Source organism: Tympanuchus pallidicinctus, unplaced genomic scaffold, assembly GCF_026119805.1.
Source record: "Tympanuchus pallidicinctus isolate F22 unplaced genomic scaffold, pur_lepc_1.0 scaffold4, whole genome shotgun sequence".
Classification (NCBI taxonomy): Eukaryota; Metazoa; Chordata; class Aves; order Galliformes; family Phasianidae; genus Tympanuchus; species Tympanuchus pallidicinctus.
Window position 1 is genome coordinate 34,939,251 of NW_026294758.1, and position 18,033 is coordinate 34,957,283.

The 18,033-nt window shown below is 39.5% G+C and overlaps 1 protein-coding gene across 1 annotated transcript in view; it reads left to right on the forward strand.

Moving 5' to 3' along the window:
• The window catches only part of FRMD3 (FERM domain containing 3), a 145,965-nt gene extending 140,796 nt beyond the window's left edge, over positions 1 to 5,169 (forward strand). Inside the window, exon 14 of the mRNA XM_052700773.1 lies at positions 1,727 to 5,169. Coding sequence (XP_052556733.1) covers positions 1,727 to 2,322 — 596 coding nt within the window. The 3' untranslated portion in view covers positions 2,323 to 5,169. The remainder of the gene's footprint in view (positions 1 to 1,726) is intronic.
• The last annotated feature ends 12,864 nt before the right edge of the window (positions 5,170 to 18,033 follow it).

An 18,033-nucleotide genomic window follows, 5' to 3' on the forward strand; every position in this document is an offset into this window, starting at 1 on the left:
TGTGGCTCTCCTCTGGACCCCCTCCAACAGCTCCCTGTCTTTTTTGTACTGTGGGCTCCACACTTGGACGCAGTACTTCAGATGGAGCCTCACAAAAGCAGAGGAGAGGGCAGCAATCACCTCACTGTCCCTGATGGCTACCCCTCTTCTGATGGAGCCCAGGGTACCATTTCCTTCCAGAGCTGCAAGGGCACACTGCTGGCTCATGTTAAGTTTTTCATCTCTCAAGACCCCCACGTCCTTCTCTGCAGGGCTGCTCTCAAGGATCGCTCCTTCCAGTCTGTATAAATGCCTGGGATTCCTCTGGCCCAAGTGCAAAACTCTGCACTTTGCCTCATCAGGTTCACCTGGGTCCACCTTTCCAGCCTCCGAATGGCATCCCTTCCTTCCACTGTGTCAACCACACCACTCAGCTTGGTGTCGTCAGCAAACTTGCTGAGGGTGCACTCGATTCCATCATCGATGTCATTGATAAAGATGTTAAAGAGCACCGGTCCCAACACAGACCCCTGGGGGATGCTGCTTGTTACCAGCCTCCACCTGGACACAGAGCCATTGATGACCACCCTCTGTCTGTGGCCTTTCAACCAGTTTCTTATCCATCAAGTGTTCCACCCATCAAATCCACATCCCTCCAATTTGGAGATAAGGATGCAGTGGGGGTCCATGTTAAAGGCCTTGCTCAAGTCCAGCTAAATGATGTCAGTCGCCTTTCCCTTGTCCACCATTGCCATCACTCCATCATAGAAGGCCACCAGATTGGTCAGACATGACCTTCCCCTGGTGAAGCTGTGCTGGCTGTCTCAGATCACACACTCATTCCACATGTGATCAAGCATGTCATCCAGGAGGATCTGTTTCATGATCTTTGCAGGCACAGAAGTGAGACTCACCGGCCTGTAGCTCCCACGGTCCTCCTTGCTCCCTTTCTTGTAAATTTGAGTGATGTGACCCTTCCTACAGTCATCCAGGACCTCACCTGACAGCCAAGACTTTTCAAATATGATGGAGAGCGGCTCAGCAATCACCTCAGCCAGCTCCTTCAGAACCCTGGGATGATGCCATCCGGCCCCATAGACTTGTGCACACTCAGTCTCATGAGGCAGTCTCACACCTGCTCTGCCCTCACAGCAGGGGGGGATTTACTACCCCAGTCCCCACCTGGAGGTTTAGGGATGCAGGGCTCAGGGATATGAGAAGTATTGGAATCCTGGCTGCCAGTGAAGACCTAGGCAAAGAACTCATTCAGTACCTCAGCCTTCTCTTTGTCCGTTGAAGCCAGTTCTCCTTTTACATTTAACAAAGGAGGCACGCTTGCTTTGTCCTGTCTCTTCTGGCCAATGTACCTGTAGAAAGTCTTCCTATTGTTTTTCACGTCCCTCGCCAAGTTCAGTTCCACCTGCACCTTGGCTTTCCTGATCCCATGTCTGCAAGTCTGGACAGCATCCCTGTATTCCTCCCAGGTGGAACACCCAATGACATCTCCTGTACTGCAGTGTTATAAAAGGTGTTGTCCTCCTCTGACAGTGATGAAATTTTGAAAGACTTTTCCAGTGTTTGCTATTTGTGTCTGATAAATGTTTCAGTATGCAAAATGATTGCAGAATCATCTCTCCAACTTACATAAAATACTATTGGATTTTTCCATTTGGAAAGCAGAAATTTAGGATCACTGTTTCATCTCTCTGTCTACCTTTTTTTTCTTTTTTTTCTTTTTTTTTTCCAGATATTCAACTGCCAAAGGAAGATGAGATTTCAGTTCCTGTGACTTCCAGCTCCCCAGTTAAGAACACTGGGGACAATACTGATCATGCCATTGAACAGGAAGAGAAGATGAAGGAGGAACATTTAACCATCTCAGAACTGGTATACAATCCCAGTGCCAGCTTGCTGCCCACCCCAGTTGATGACGAGATTGACATGCTCTTTGATACATGTCCAAGAGCAGAGAATGAGAAAGATGATACAGATTCATTTGAGGAACTGGAAGCAGATGAAAATGCTTTTATGATTGCAGAAGAAGAAGAGTTGAAAGAAGCTCGAAGAGCGCTTAGTTGGAGCTATGACTTTCTAGTGGGCAACATAGAGGTGAATGCTTTTGTGAAGAGTTTCTCCAGACTTCTCCTTGTAGGCCTTGGACTGTTGTTGCTTGTGTTTCCTCTTCTCCTTGTTCTCTTGGAGTCAGACCTTCAGATCTCTTTTCTCCACGAAATCCGTCAGACACCAGAGTTTCAGCAATTTCATATTGAATATTACTGCCCACTTAGGCAGTGGGTGGCTTGCAAAGTAAACTTCATTTATGATATGCTGGGCAGCTTTTAAATTTTTAAGAAATAATCATACTACTAAGGGCTATATTCAAAATTTCAGTTTGTGACAGCTTTCCATAACACCCCTGGGGCCATCAGTAGGTAGCTGTCTTCGTATTCATTTACTATCATACTTTTTAGGATCTTAAGTTTCCATTGCCCACTTAAATTGCTCCTTTAGTTACAGGCTTATACATTCACCTTTCAGTAACTTAAAAGAACCTTTTAATTGCATTCATTTTTTCTGCTCACTTATTACATCATACAAGATGGAGTAATTATAAGTTAATATCACCCTTAATTGTAGAATCCATTACATTAAATATAATGAAACTGAAAGAAAAACCTTTTTGAATATACTCCTTAGTGCAGCAATCTCTTCTAACCAATGCCTATGCCTATACACGCAATGTTTATGCTGGGTTTTTGGTTTTGATTTTTTTTTTTTTTCTGTTTGTTTTTTTTACAATTTTATGTGTTTAAAATATTTTGGTAAATTTTTAGCAAAAGATAACTTCTGATGTTATTTAAATGTACAGATTAGTAAGAGTAATGCACAAGAACATGAAGTTTATTTTTAATGTTTTAGCAATGATTTGTTTTTGAACTACGGCTGGAGAATGAATGAGATTGAAATAGCTCTATAGGAGAGACAGCAGTTTGGGAAACACATAGAAAGTTCACTCAGGTTCAGTAGGGGCTGCCTGGGGGAGATTAAACGACGCCAAGTTTTCAGAAGAATTTCTGAAAGGCATCGTTGTAAAGCTTAGGAGGAGAGCAGAATTGAAAATAATGATCCTTCCTGTTATGTCAGTTTGTCTTACGATTTATCAGTGCTTTAGAAAGTCTCCATACAATAGTCCAAGTATGTTTTGGAAGAGAGTGAGTCTTCAGTCTAAATGTAGATTATTGTACATAACATGGAGGAAGACAATAGTAAGTAGGGAAAAAAAGAAAAAAAAAAAGAAAAACAGCCAAAACCCTACCTAAATCAGTAGATGCGTGACCTACTTTTAAAAATGATAGAGAAGAAACATATATGCATTTTAAAAAGCAAAGCTTTAGACTGTACAGTTGACCTGAAAGTATTCTACTGACTCACAGTTAAAGGATTAAATGCTTTATGAGATGCAACTTTATCCTTGATGCCCTCTATTACTAATCTCTGAGACAACATATTTTCTGTGTGTACTGATACGCTTCCTTTTACATATAGCAGCATACCTACCCTCTTTCCCTATTAGTATAAGCCCAGTTGCAGGACTTAATGCTGTTTCATGTAAGATGAATTTGTATATCTAGTTATTCCAGTATTGCTTACAGAACATACTTCAGTAAAATCTTGTCAATCACTGAGAGCATCTGAAGGCCCTCAGATGTAGCAGAGAGGTTCTATCTAAGAAGAGAAAGCTTTTATTGTTTTTTTTTCCCCTGATTGCAGAGCAGATGTATTTCATCTTTAAAGTTGAGGGAACTCTGATTTCAACCTCAGAGTCTTTCTCTTGCTTAGAGATTTACAAACAGAAGGCATATGTGAGACTGTTTTATTAAGATATACATTTTAATATATTGCAATCACAGCTCTTAATTCCTACGAAATAAACTCCTGTATTTTTGATGTCAGAGAATTGGCTTGGCTTTCTCATTCAAGCCTTTACAAGTGTCTAGTTTGAAAGTGGCGATTTCCTTACAAAATTTCTCCTTTCCTTTCTAAACTTCTCCAGTTTTTAAAGGATTAGACAGTTACAGGATTCAGGAATTCCTTTTCTCAGTGGAAAGCTTTCTGATTGCTATTAATTGCTCAAGCAACAAAGGCTAAAGTGAACTGCCTTTTTCTCTTGACTTCTTCCCTGACAATCTGCTCCACAGAAGAATCATTATTGATTAGTTACGTGATAAGGATTTCATCTTGTGCTATTGTAGCTAAATGATCCTTTCCTATGAGGTATAATAATCATTCAGCCTAGTAGAAATGGAGAGTAAACTAAAGTAGATATTGGGTCTTAGCAGGAAATAATTTATTGATGCTGTTTTGAAAAAACGGTGTCAGAAAAGGTGTTGTGTGTGGTAAAAACTGTGAAAGCTGGTGTCCTGCTGGGCTACAGAGACAAGATTCCATGCAGGCTCCTGTTTAAGTCTGACAATTGCATTTAAACAAAAAATAAATAAAATCTTATGCTCTAAAATATAATCTTGTCCCTGTAAACTATAGCACACAACAAGTGGGAGTATTGTTTTGCTTGATTTAACTCTATCAGAAAATGATCGAGTTGCATGAGAAAGTAATCTCAGAGAATGTGCAGTGTAGTGAGGTCTTACGTAGGGTTAAACGCGAAAGTATACAGGCACATGTACTGACCTTTGCCACCTCTGTGCATACATCCAGCCCTGGCCTTCTAAAAATCTTCCTTTTCTTTCTATTATTCTCTAGACCATCAGCATAATTCAAATGAAAGTCAGAAGTCTTCTAATGTTAAAGGCCAGGAACACCTAATGTGCTCAGAAGCATATAGTGGGGATACTCAGACAGAGTAGCAGTATAGTATTTAATTGGTGAGGATGACAGTTGGATCACAGAGTATCTATAGGTACGGTATTGTGCATTTCTGTCTGTGCTTGGGTTATATTGTAAAATGTTACGTACTTGAAATCTATTTTGTGGTTTGTCTAACATTTATAAACACAACTCTGGGAAGAATTAAATATGGTTTTATTTCATTGGAGACTGGGGGGATAATATATCTGTAACTCGAGCCTTATCTTTGTACAGTGAATTTCACATTTCTATGTCAACATCCTGATTGTTTTGTATGTTGATATGATGGCAGGAATCCCTAATAAAAATACACTGGAGAAAAACTTTCTGCAGTTATGACAGTTTTTATGATGAAACGTGTTTCGCCTAAAACACTCTTTGTTGAGAATTATTTGGTGTAAGAAATAGTACCATTTTTTTAGTACTGTAACAAATTCCTTCCTTACATGTATTTTTTTCACCCGCTAGCTACAGAAACACTGAGAAATTGATGGCCTTTAAGTCATTAGTAACGTGGCTTCTAATGCACTAAGCATAGACCTGATGTTTTGCTCAGTTACCATGTCAGTGCTAGTTATAGATTTGAGTGTCCACTGAATAAAATTAGTATGCAGAGAATGTAAATTGAAGAGTCTGGTTTTAAAATTGGGCCCTGGCTATAGACATACATGGCTGCAATCTTCTGGTGGGCAAATCTGACAAGAGCATTATGCAAACAAATCTGTGCAGCTTTTGTGTGGAGCTTGCTTACACTACGCGATTTTCTAGATCAGATATCATGGAAGTACCTGATAAAAAGTATAGTCTGCATGGGAGCAACACCTAAGAGATGTGAGCAACAGGAAAGCTATTTTGAGAAGCTAAATCACAACCTGAGGCAATTTTTTGAACACATAAAAAATTTAGGCACAGACATGTCTGTGCTCTATATAAAGCACCAAAATTTAAGGGGAATCTCAGGTGATTTGAAATGCAGAGAGCAAAGACTACAGAGTACAGACAGACCTATTTACTCAGTGGGATGTGGGTTATAACAATACTTTCAAGAGAAGTTGCTTTCCTGCTTTAACCTATGAAAAGCACAGCATATCTACCTGTTCATGTGCTTGTTTGGATTCTAAGTCCATAAAACAATTTATGAAAAAGGCTCATGTAGTTAGGGCAGAAATTCAGCCGTTGCCATAAACTCATCACATTTCAGTCTCTTGTAATTTGAGACTAAAATTTACATTTTCTATTAAATTACAAGTTGCTGAAGTGTCGTGGCAGTTCTACACTGGAAAAAATCTGGCTGCATTCATTGGAGGTTAATGGTTAAGGCAGATAACTGTTAGCATCCTAGAGCTGGTCAGATATTTTGAAGCTGACTTGCTTGTGGTTACTCTCTTTGAAGGTAGATTCTTGCTGCATCTCAGCCAGATGTTGACACTGCAACAGCTCCATCTTATGCTGTTACAAATGTTCAGTTTCTCCTTGTGGCTTAACACAACTGGCAGCTAAAACCACCACTGTGGCATTCTCTTACTACTCCTTACCTGAATAGAAGGAGAAAACATGAAGACATTGGACAACAACAAAGAGTTTGCCCATCAATTACTTCCAGAGGCTGAATAGTCTCAGAATAGGGAGTTCAATGTATGCAATTTATTAGCTACTGACAGTACTCTAGACAAGTGAGAACTAAAAGCAAATAAAAACACCTTCCCCCTCCCTTCTCTTCTGCCTCCCGGACCTAAACTGTACAAGCGAGCTGTAGTCCACCTGTAATACTTGTCTCTGGCGCTCTGTAAGGGTCACAGTGGTCACTTCCCTCCTCTGCTCCATGTTGGTCCGTCCCATGGAATGCCGTTCTTACTGAGCTCTTCCTCAGCAGCCTTTCCATCCACAGCCTGCAGCTCTCCGAGCATGGCTCTGCATGAGCAGCAGCTCCCCCAGCCCTCTTCCTGCTTTCCCTTTTCCTCTCTCCCAGCTGCTCTTGCACAGCAGTTTATTTCTTAAATTTGCTCTCCCAGAGCACACGCAGCATGAATCACAGCTCAGCTCTGGCAATGGTGTGTCCCATTGGAGCAGGTGGAGCTGTGATCTGACATGGAGCAATTTTGGGCTCTGCTCACTGGGGCCCCCCTGCAGGGCTCCAATTACAAAACACAGTCCTCTATGTGTCTTGTAGTTCTATCCTAGAAATAATGGACATGCTGTCTCTTTGAAGTAGCGCTTAACGATGTAACAAGAATTAAAAACTTCAGCATGACTTACACCATAAAAGTTTTTCTCTGACAGTCAACCACAGCCCAACGCTTTTGCATTACAGTGAAGAAGAGGAAGACATTAATCTAATTTCTATTTTGTAATCACGCAATGGTGGAGAGAAAAAAAAAAAAAAAAAAGTTTTTTTTAAAAAGAAGTGAAACATAAGCATGAAACATGACCTACCATAATTTTTTTTCTGATATCACCTGTGTTGGTTTTAGTTATCCTTTGAATTTCAATGCAGACCTCATTAAATGGCAGTTTCTATGTTTCAGAGTTTTAGAATCTTCAACTGTTGTGACAAATACATACCAACTAGCTATTGCTCAGTCATAAAAGGTGGAGATAAAAGGTGAGAAGGACCCCATAAGTGAAAGTAAAAAGATAAGAAGACTTCACAGTGACTGAGAATAAGGGGGGTGAAGTGCAATAGTTAGAGATAGTTTATGGAAGCGAGAATGCAGAGCTTGTTAGAAAGTAAGAGATGGCAGACACTGGCTCTGAGATAGCGAGGGGGATGAAGGCCATACTATTAAGGTTTGAGAACAGCCCGAGACATTTAGCAGGGAGGTGATTATGTGTCCACAGGGCAAGAAGAAACTGCTTTGGGGGGATGCCCCCCGAAAGGCCAGGAGTTTACAGTGAGAAAGGTAAGGAGCCTTTGCGAGAAAAACAACAAATCTTCATCCCACGACCCACTACACATGTGCAAGAGGGGAGGGTCTGCGTGCTAACGAACTCTCAGGGGAGTAATGAATATGTATCTGAATTCTGGGAAAACTGTTGATTATGTATTTGTTTGGCCTACATCTGTAGCACAATTTTTCCTGATGGTAGGCAAGTCAGGTGGATCTATCCCCCTTGCACCCAGCGTCCGTGCAGCACTGAATAAACCATACCTGCTTTGTAATCTTACTTGCGTTACAGAGTTTGATTCCGCATGTCAGAGGGAATATCACAATTTGTTTAAGTGGACCAGTAATTGAGGTAAAATAGGTTATATTTCTTTGATTGTAGAATAATTAATTATATTGACTGAATAGGACACACAATGCTGTAGAGAGCTGTATATGTAAGAACAGGGAAGCCTCTCGATTAGAACCTTAGATATTTTATTAACAATCTGTGTTCAAGATATATATTACATACAGTAACTCCTGATAAGGTTTTTCTTTAAAAAAAAGGCAAGGGAAAGCAAGGGAAGGCAAGGCAGGAGAAGGCAAGGCAGGGGAAAGCAAGGCAGGGGAAGGCAGGGGAAGGCAAGGGGAGGCAAGGGGAGGCAAGGGAAGGCAGGGGAAGGCAAGGGGAGGCAAGGGGAGGCAAGGGGAGGCAAGGGAAGGGAAGGGAAGGGAAGGGAAGGGAAGGGAAGGGAAGGGAAGGGAAGGGAAGGGAAGGGAAGGGAAGGGAAGGGAAGGGAAGGGAAGGGAAGGGAAGGGAAGGGAAGGGAAGGGAAGGGAAGGGAAGGGAAGGGAAGGGAAGGGAAGGGAAGGGAAGGGAAGGGAAGGGAAGGGAAGGGAAGGGAAGGGAAGGGAAGGGAAGGGAAGGGAAGGGAAGGGAAGGGAAGGGAAGGGAAGGGAAGGGAAGGGAAGGGAAGGGACAACAAAGTACTTTAAAATATTTTCTGATTTTCAGTATTATGGATAGCAAAAATCTCCTAATGAGAAATTTGAAAAGAGACTGCAGATATTTTTTCATTAACTGTTAGTGGCAATGAACCTGGTAATGAAAACTAAAATGTCACCTGGTATGTCCAGTAGATTTCTCAGATGAAATGTTCATTCACATTCTTCTGCCTTTTGTCAGAGCTGTGTAATGAGATAGATACACCTTAGATATAGGAAGAACAGATTTGCAGCCAAATCCAAAAAGAATGTGAACACAAAGTCTGTCTAAATCCTGTTCTTGGCATCTAAGCAAACAGAGGCCCTTAGCTCAGGTAAGGCCTGCCCTGACTCCTTAAGGTGGGCTGCACTCCCTCAGTGTGGCCATCACAGCCTTTCAGATACTGCTGCTATAGTAGAATTCAGTGATAATAGGACAGGCTAAATCTTTAGCAAGTGTTCACAAGGCAGTGTTCTCCTCATTCACAAAAAAAAAACAGCCTTTACAGTGTTGTTCCAAAAGAACTCTGGCAGCTTTTAAGTGAGAGGTTCTTATTTCTTTTTTCATTCTTTTTAATTGAGAGCTACTTTAGCTTATAATTCCATAGGGGTGTAAAACACGGACAACTGATTCTTGTGTACTGTATGCTGAACAGTTATTTTCCATGATGCATTACAGACACATTTCATGTCCTTATGTATTTGCTAAAAGTGATAGAATCATAGAACAGCTTGGGATGGAAAAGACCTCAGAGATCACCCAGTTCCAACCCCCTGCCATGGGCAGGGCTACCCAAACCACCTCATGCTGCCCAGGGCCATCCAGCCTGGCTTTGAATGCCTGCAGAAACAGGGCACCCACAGCTGCTCTGGACAGTCTGTGACAGTGCCTCACCACCCTCTGAGTGGAACATTTCCTTGTAATATCTAACCTAAATCAACCCTCTCTTAGTTCAAGGCATTTTCCCTTGTTCTATCACTATTGCACCATATTAAAAGTCGGTCTCTCTCCTGTTAAGCTCCTCTCCTTATAAGCTTCTTTTAAGTTCTGGAAAGCCACTATGAAGTCTCCCCATATCCTTCTCTTCTTCAGAGTGAACAACTCGAGCTCTGTCAGCCTTTCGTAATAAGAAACATCTAATCATCTTTATAGCCCTCCTCTGAACCCAATTCAATTAGAGTTTTACGGTTCATCCCATCATGTTTCTGTGATAACAGTTAGATCATAGTTTTCTAATTGCAGCATGGTTTCCAGCTCCTTCTGCTTATTTCCATTCATTGGTGTAAAGGCACTTCAGGTGGGCTATTGACCGTTCTGGAGGAGTGTTCTCAAATTCCTTGAGACACATCCGAGCTTTTTGCCTGCTGCTTTTTAAAGTGACAGCATTCCTAGTCACATAGAAGTTGATTCCCTTCTCCCATTAAATCTAGTTTAAAGTTCTGGTGATCAGCCCAGTCAGCTTGCTGCCCGAAATAAATACCAAACCAAACCAAACCAAAATATATATAAAATGAGGGTGTAATCCTATACACAGCATTTTTAATCGTGTGCTCAGCTCCCATGTTGACGAAAAGAGAAAAGAAGAGAAAGATATGTTAGTTTACATTATTGTTAGCTCTAAGCTGGATACACTTCAGAAGTGCAGACTCTGCTGGTTGTTTTGAGTTCCTTCGCATAGCCTATATCCAGCTTCTTGCTGAATGTTCTTGATGAGTTAAACCAATGGAATGGTGATTGCATGTTAGATTAAGCCTGTTGAGTTGGTCATGACAAATGTAATCATAATCTCCTGCATCCAGTGAATTGCTGCTATGATGAGACGTTGTGAATTATACTTTTGAAGATTTAAGTAACAATTTTAACCACCTTCCAGGAAAGAAACTGTGAAAATAAAGGCATAAAAGCCCTATTCAGTGGCACTGTCATTCAGCTCTGTGACAACTTTAAAATTATGTATGAAACATATTTGTCCCAAATGAATCCAGCACCACCAGCTGCCTTAAACTTTATTGTTCCTAACTAATTATTTTATTGTTAAGCTGTATGTATAAAAAAGCCAAATTCATGACTTAACTAGCTTTTTTTTTTTTTTTTTCTTCTTCTCATTCAGACAACAGAAATTACAAGTCATCTAATAAATAGCGTAGAGGAATATCCTACCTCTGTTTATTGTAAATGGTCGTTCTGCCACAGATCACTACAAGGAAGCAATATATTTTATTTATTTGTGTCTTTTCTGTTCCACACTGATGACTAGATTACAGCACATATGCTCAAAATATCTAATTCACACATTGCATTGTCGGCCCTGCTATCACTTGAAGAATATTATCATCAGTACATCGCAGGAATCTCCTGTTGCACTGTTCCTCCCACTGATACTTGGGTGACTTTGCAACGTCCCCTCACTGGGGCCAGTATATATGAGTCTACTTCTATCTGTCTGTAGAGGGTCTTATCTTGTTCTGTCTGATCAAGTGGCCTGTGATAGACCCCTCTACAGTGTCACCTATTCTTGTCTTCCCTTTAAGCCATGAGCTCTCAGTAGGCTCCTCATCCACTCCCAAGCAGAGCTCTATGTGCTCAGAGGCTGTTCTGTTTAGAATGCAACACACTACCATACTTACCTCTTCTTCCCAAAGACTCTCTAGCCAAAGGACATTAACAAGTTTCTAACAGCACTGAAACTACCATGTAAACTATTTTACACGGTTTTGCACAAAAAGTATGAGCACAGTTATGGAAAAGAACTCAAGAATTAAACTGCATACAATTTGTAGAAAGGGAAAAATTACTAAGAGGTTGTATGGACTGTCAGTTGAGCTAGAGTTTATAAAGAGCCTTTGCTAAGAAACTGTTGTCTATTACCTGAATTCTGAACATAAGCAAGATTTCTAGAGAATTAAGAACTGTCTTTACCTTCTGTACTGCTAGGAAGCAGAAATGGAAAGTGTGTGTACAAAAAGATTTTGTAGACTCCTGGTTCTCTTTACAGGTGAAAAAAAAAAGAAAAAAAAAAAAGGAAAAAAAAAAAAGAAAAAACTGTTCATGAGCGCTCTCTCGTGGCGACACAAAAATCTGTCAAATCCTCAGTTTTTCTAAGAATTGCATTTTGTGTTTCTCATGGTTAATTATTAACGATACTAAGAAAATCTTCGTAAATATGTTTGATTGACGCGTTTATAATATTAGGTGTAGGTCTTTACATTTTTTCGGTTCTGGGAATATATACGAATCTTCCACTGTACTGTATTTATACACTCTGTAGATCACCAGGAAATCCTTGTCTGTAAGGGAATATAAGCAAACTCTTTTTAAGTCCTGCCCTGGCCTCATGTGGTTACAAGAATCTGCACTTTGTCCCTCTTTACAGGTTTCTGCTTTGCTCTTTCTGCTTTGGTCATACCTCAACCCTACTTGGAAATGACAAAGCTCTATTAGGTAATTGTGTCTGGCTGAGATTGCTATCATGACTGAAAGCAGCTAAGCACAAAGATCTATGAGACAATCATGTCTCGCTGGCAGTGCTATCATGACTGAACACAGTTAAGCACAGCTTACACTGGGCTCTTTTAGTCCAAATACATTTATGTACTTTCTTCCCTCCCAGCCCTCTGTGTTTTAACTTCCTTTCTCCAAAATGCAAAGTAGGGGTGCTAAGTAGCATTGCAGTGCTGTAAGTGCCCCGGACATCAGTGGCTTTAGTCATGCTTTGGTACATAACAGAAGTACTTCTGCAGTGTTTCACCAAGTGGCCTAAATTGAAAGTGTTCACCTTCATTAACTCATATGGCTGCTGTCTTCAATTTCATGGGAAAATTATAATTGGCTTTTTTTCTATCTGAAAAAGCCTTGAGGTGATTAACACAAAAGAAACACATAAATGGGAGAAAGTTGCTCAGAAAGCAGAAAAACATGAAGACCTTCTCTGAGATCAGAAAAGGACATGGTCCACGGTACATATTTAGGCATACTACAACACAGTGTGCAGTTCTGATCTCCAGATTGTCTCCAAAATTAAAAGCATGGTATTGTCTGATCCCTACTTTTCACTCACTGTTTATATAGATCATATTTTTGTTTTTGTTCTTCTCTTAGTGTTGAATAATGTCTTATTGTCATAAAAACTAAGAATTGGATTTGAGTCAGAGAACTTTGGATTTCATCTTCATTTTAGGAGGAAAAGAAATAAGAGAATACTTGAGAATTATTTTTGGAGAAGGTACGCAAGGAAAAACAAACATGGGAGAGGCTTACTTTGAAAATTATTAAGGGCTGATAACCTGAAAAACAGGTTTCTTAGAATAGTTTCCAAAAAAAAGTAAAAAAAAAAAAAGTATAATTTTCTTACCAGATCAGACATTGTTTGCAAGATGAAACTAACTTCTGTGTTCTTGGATGTTGTCCTGTGCCCACACAATTTGTGTGTTGGTGCTCTTACCAATATTATTGTCATTATTTTAATTGAAGGCAAAAGAGTATAGTTTGCATTTCTTGCTGAGCCAATTAAGATTTTGGGTGAACTGCTTGATTGTTTTTCTTGCTCTAACAAATGAGAAAATGCTTATCAGCCCCAAAGGCAATATCTGAAAGGTAGGAGTGTACAGTTTTACTATTACTCTTTTGGTCTAAATTACAAGTGGAAAGCAGACTGGTACCAAGTAATTTAGGAATAAATCCAGTTAGAAAAACCCTTGGTGTGAGTTGAGAATGTGAAGTCATTGGATCTTAAGAGAACTGTGTGGAAAGGAAACTCTGGCTGTAAAATAAGATATTATTTCAAATATGTTTTAGATTAAGATCTGTTTTTCCTGCCTGTCTGCTGTCTTTTTGTTTTGTTTTGATTTGTTTTTGTTTTGTTATCTGCCATCTCCTATTTCATTCTGTATCTTATATGTATCTTATATGACTCACTTATGGTTTTAGGTACTAGTTGTCAACTCTACTGTATTTTACAAAATTTTACAAAATACTATGATATTTAATTTATTAAGTCTTTTTCATCATAGATGTGATTCACGCTTTGTAAATATTAGAGATTTTTTTTTCCCGTGTTGCAGAGATGAGCACAAATTTGATTTGACTGTCCTTCTGGCAGGCTTGGAAAGCCTCGTGCTGCCTGGACTGCTGGCATCAGCTGGGCTGTGCGGGCTCACACCACTAACTTTGCTGATGTAGACGTTGTACCCAAGGCCAGCAAGTAGGCAAGAACTCTTTGTTTGATCAGAGACTGCGCAGAGAATATTTTTTTTTTCTGATTGCCTTGATAGCTGAGCCATCCTGCATGAACAAAGCAGCCAAACAGGGAGGAGCTGGAATATCTGTGTCACTAGAGAAGTCAACCTAACCTTATGTTTAACTGGAGGGATGATAACACGTGGCTTGTAAGTTCTGACTAGACTTATTTGTTATCTGCTTAGTGTGACTCAATCTGCTTGGGCAAGAGACTAAGATCAGTATGGGCACAGAATTCCAAGGATATGCAATCATTTCATCTAAAATATTAAACATCTCTATCAGCTCACTGTAGTGGCTTTAAGCCAGGTATTAAAGAATCTGGCTTGCCTTCAAAATAGCTGTCAATTTTACCTTGGGAGAATTTTTTTCTAATAGTAACCTTTGAAATAATTTACTTTATTAGTTATGTTAACTTAGAGAATTGGACTTCTGAATCACAAAGCCACTCTTAGATGTTCTTTCTATCTGATTGCTTTGCTGTTCCATTTTTACTGAGAGTTAAAATTGTGATCAGTTTCCTTTTAGGGTATTGTCTTGTTTTCCGAAATAAAGTAGATATATAGAATCAGAAAATAATTTAGGTTGGAAAACATCTTCAAGATCATCAAGTTCAACTATCAGTGTGGACTACTGAACTCAATTGCTGAGCCATGATACTTGGAGTCATGTACATAGACCTCAAACATCTCCAGGGGCGGTGACTTGTTTGCTTTCATGGGTAGTTCATTCCAATGTTTAACTACTCTGCCAATGAAGAAATTCTTCTTAATATTTAATATAGGCTTCTTCTGATGCTTGAGACCATTTCCTTGTGTCCTACCAGATGATCACCTGGGAAAATATACAGACACCCTCCTTGCTGCAATCTCTTTAAAGGTAGTTGTAGGGAGAGATGAGGTCCCTTCCCAAACTTCTGTTCTCCAAACTAAACAATCCCAGCATCTTCCGCTGCTCCTAATAATTTGTTTTTCTTACTTGTTTCCCCAGCTTCATTGCTTTTATCTTCACATACTCAAGCAACTTAATATACTGTGTACAGTGAGTGGACCAAAACTGAACACAGTAATTAAGATGTGGTTCCAGTGCCAAGTGTAAGGGGACAATCATTTCCTTAGTCTTGCTGGCCATAATATTTCTCAGGCAGGCTGGGGTGCCATTGGCTTTCTTGGCCACCTCTGTACACTGCAGCTCACATCTTGAGTTGCCTGACTCTTCTAGTAGAGTTTATATGGTCTTTTTTTCCTTTCTGATCTTCTTATCAACCAACCAGGTTGGACTTCTCTGTTACTGGTTTGATGTTTGTTGCACTGCCACAACCTGTGCCTGCCTCTGTAAGATTTAATTCCTGAAGTTGGCCCAGCTTTCCTTGATTTCATTGTGTTTAGAGCTGCCTGCCAAGGGACTCTATCTGCCAGGTCTCTAAGTAGGTCTAAATCTGACCTTTGGAAATCCAAGGCAGCAATTCTGCTAACTGCCTTCCTCACTTCACCAAAGGCTGAAAACTATCATTCAAAGTACCTGGAACATGTTTGTAGTTCATTTTGTAACATACGAAAATAGCAACAGAATATGGTAAAGCATTTGTTTCTTTTAAAACATTTTAAATTAAATATCACCTAATTTTTATTTTTCATATATTCCTTGGCCACACTTCATTCAGGGAAGACAAATTAGAAAGATGAAGAAAGGTTTGAAGATGCAGATAATGAAGGCATATTGTTACAAGCAAGGAAGCATGTAAGCACATAGAAAATTGATATTGCCCTAATAATCAAGTATTCACAAGAATTGTTGGCAGTAGGATAGTGCTGTAGCCAGCTGCAGAAGGCAGCGGTTGTCCTGAGAATGATTCCATTTAAGTCAAAGTAATCAAACTACAATTGTCAGAGCATACTTTTGTGACACTCCCCAGTGAGGTGGACGACTACAGTATGCACATTATTTGTTTCAATTATGTACATAAGTGTTATGAGATAAGACGTCTATTGTTAGTGTCCTGTAAAACTTCCAGAAGCGTTTTCCACAGTGAAAATTTTTGTTCGTGTTTTGAAAATCTCCAAAGACAGATTCTACAGTCTGTGTGCCATATATTCAAGTATTTGATCCTTATCAATTTATATTAAGATGATGTTTAAAATGAGCTATGAATTATGACTATTTTAATTTAGGTAAACCACTTGGACTATAAAAAGATTTTGCAAAATGTTTTATGCTTGTCATTTTTTAAAACTCAACTCAATGATAACATATAGTGGTTAAGTAGCTTCATTACATGACACAATATCAGATATCAGTATACTTGATTTGTTCCTTTTGATGCATTTAATTAGAAAAAGGGAAAAAGGAGGAGAGGAGAGCAGAGGAGAGGAGAGGAGAGGAGAGGAGAGGAGAGGAGAGGAGAGGAGAGGAGAGGAGAGGAGAGGAGAGGAGAGGAGAGGAGAGGAGAGGAGAGGAGAGGAGAGGAGAGGAGAGGAGAGGAGAGGAGATCGAAAGAGAACCAGAAAAAAAGGTAAGACTGTATCTATAAAGACATAATCACAATTAATATGCAATTAGTTAAAATTCTAGCTTATAGTCCTTAATAAAGTATTAGTTTTCTTGATCAGCCCTTCTGAGTTGTTTCCATTCGGGAAGATTCAATTGTACTTATCCATAGAAAGTGATATCCCCTCAAGTTTCAATATCATGTTTTTGTTTTCAAATTCGCCTTGACATGGTTACTGCAGATTTTTTCCATGTAACATTCCTACATTAAGCATCCAGCTTGGATGCAAACAAAGAATGAAAAAGGCACAAAAATACGTGCTGTCTTATTAAGTCTGATCCACATACCAAACTTCACAGATGTTTCTTGAGCAAGTTTACTTTAATAAAATGTCCTCCTTCAGCAGAGAAGGTAGAGACACTGTGTCCTTAAATGCATATGCAGGAAAAATGTAGTTGATATTTTGTTTTGACACCGACTTTTTGATTTAGATGTTAGTATTTTATTTGTAGCTAGGAAGGTCACTGAACACAAGCTTTCACCATTTCTTTGTATAGCTGGAATCTTCCAACCATGGGGAAATTCCACTTATTACAGAGAAATAAAGGAATACTGAAGATTTTCCTTTGCACAACTGTGTTTTTCTTTCACTGTTCTCAAGAACATAAATAAAAATTAAATAAAAGCAAAGAGGATAAAGGCCAAAGAGGAACAGTTCAGAAACAAAGTAAAAAGAAAAGAGTGTACGTGCTTGAATGACTTGAATGGCTAATAGGAAAGAAAACTTCTAAAATAAGAACAAACTCAAGGCTGTGACTAAGGAGGCAAACAAAACTGCAGGTCACCTGTTGTAGGTAGTTCTGTCACGGCTTATGCCACGTTCTCATGGTGAATTCCTGAGCAAATACTTACACCTTGCCCAAACAAATGTTGAGTGTTGCATTTCAGTGGTGCTGAACAAATGTTCTAATAAATAAGCATGTTGTTCTTTCAGAGAGTAGGTAGCTGCCTTGGGCAGGAACCCTGCAACCAGGCACAGATATCCTGGCTTTGTAACAGAGGAAGCAAGCAGGCTTCTGGGTAGGAACTTTGAACTGTGTTATATTCTGACATACAGAAACTTTTCACTTAGGATCTCATAGATGAGGTAAAACAAGGTAGTCAGACAAACATGGAAAAACACAATTCAGAGAGTGTGATTTTTCCTTTTGTGCTTGTAGTCTATTCTGCTTTGGTTGTTCTGTGTGTCATATACAACTGCTTTCACAACTCAGTGTTTTCTGATATTCAGTTCTTCTACACATACATTTCTATGCAACAGTGTTCTGCTAACATCATATGAAGTATACAGATATGAAAGTAATACTTCTATTTGGAAGCCTTTAACAATTGAACCTACCTTTTTCCTGAGATGAAGGCATTTTAAAGGTTTGTCTATCAGTATCTTACTCTGACTTTTTAAATTAATGTAATATCACAATCAGTCATGATACAATTGTGTATATTATGTGCATACTCTTAAATTGTTCATAGTTCCTGTTTGAATACAACTGCTGCTCTGAAAGTAATGCCTCCTACTGACCCACTGACCCACAAAATCAGAGGCAGATGTT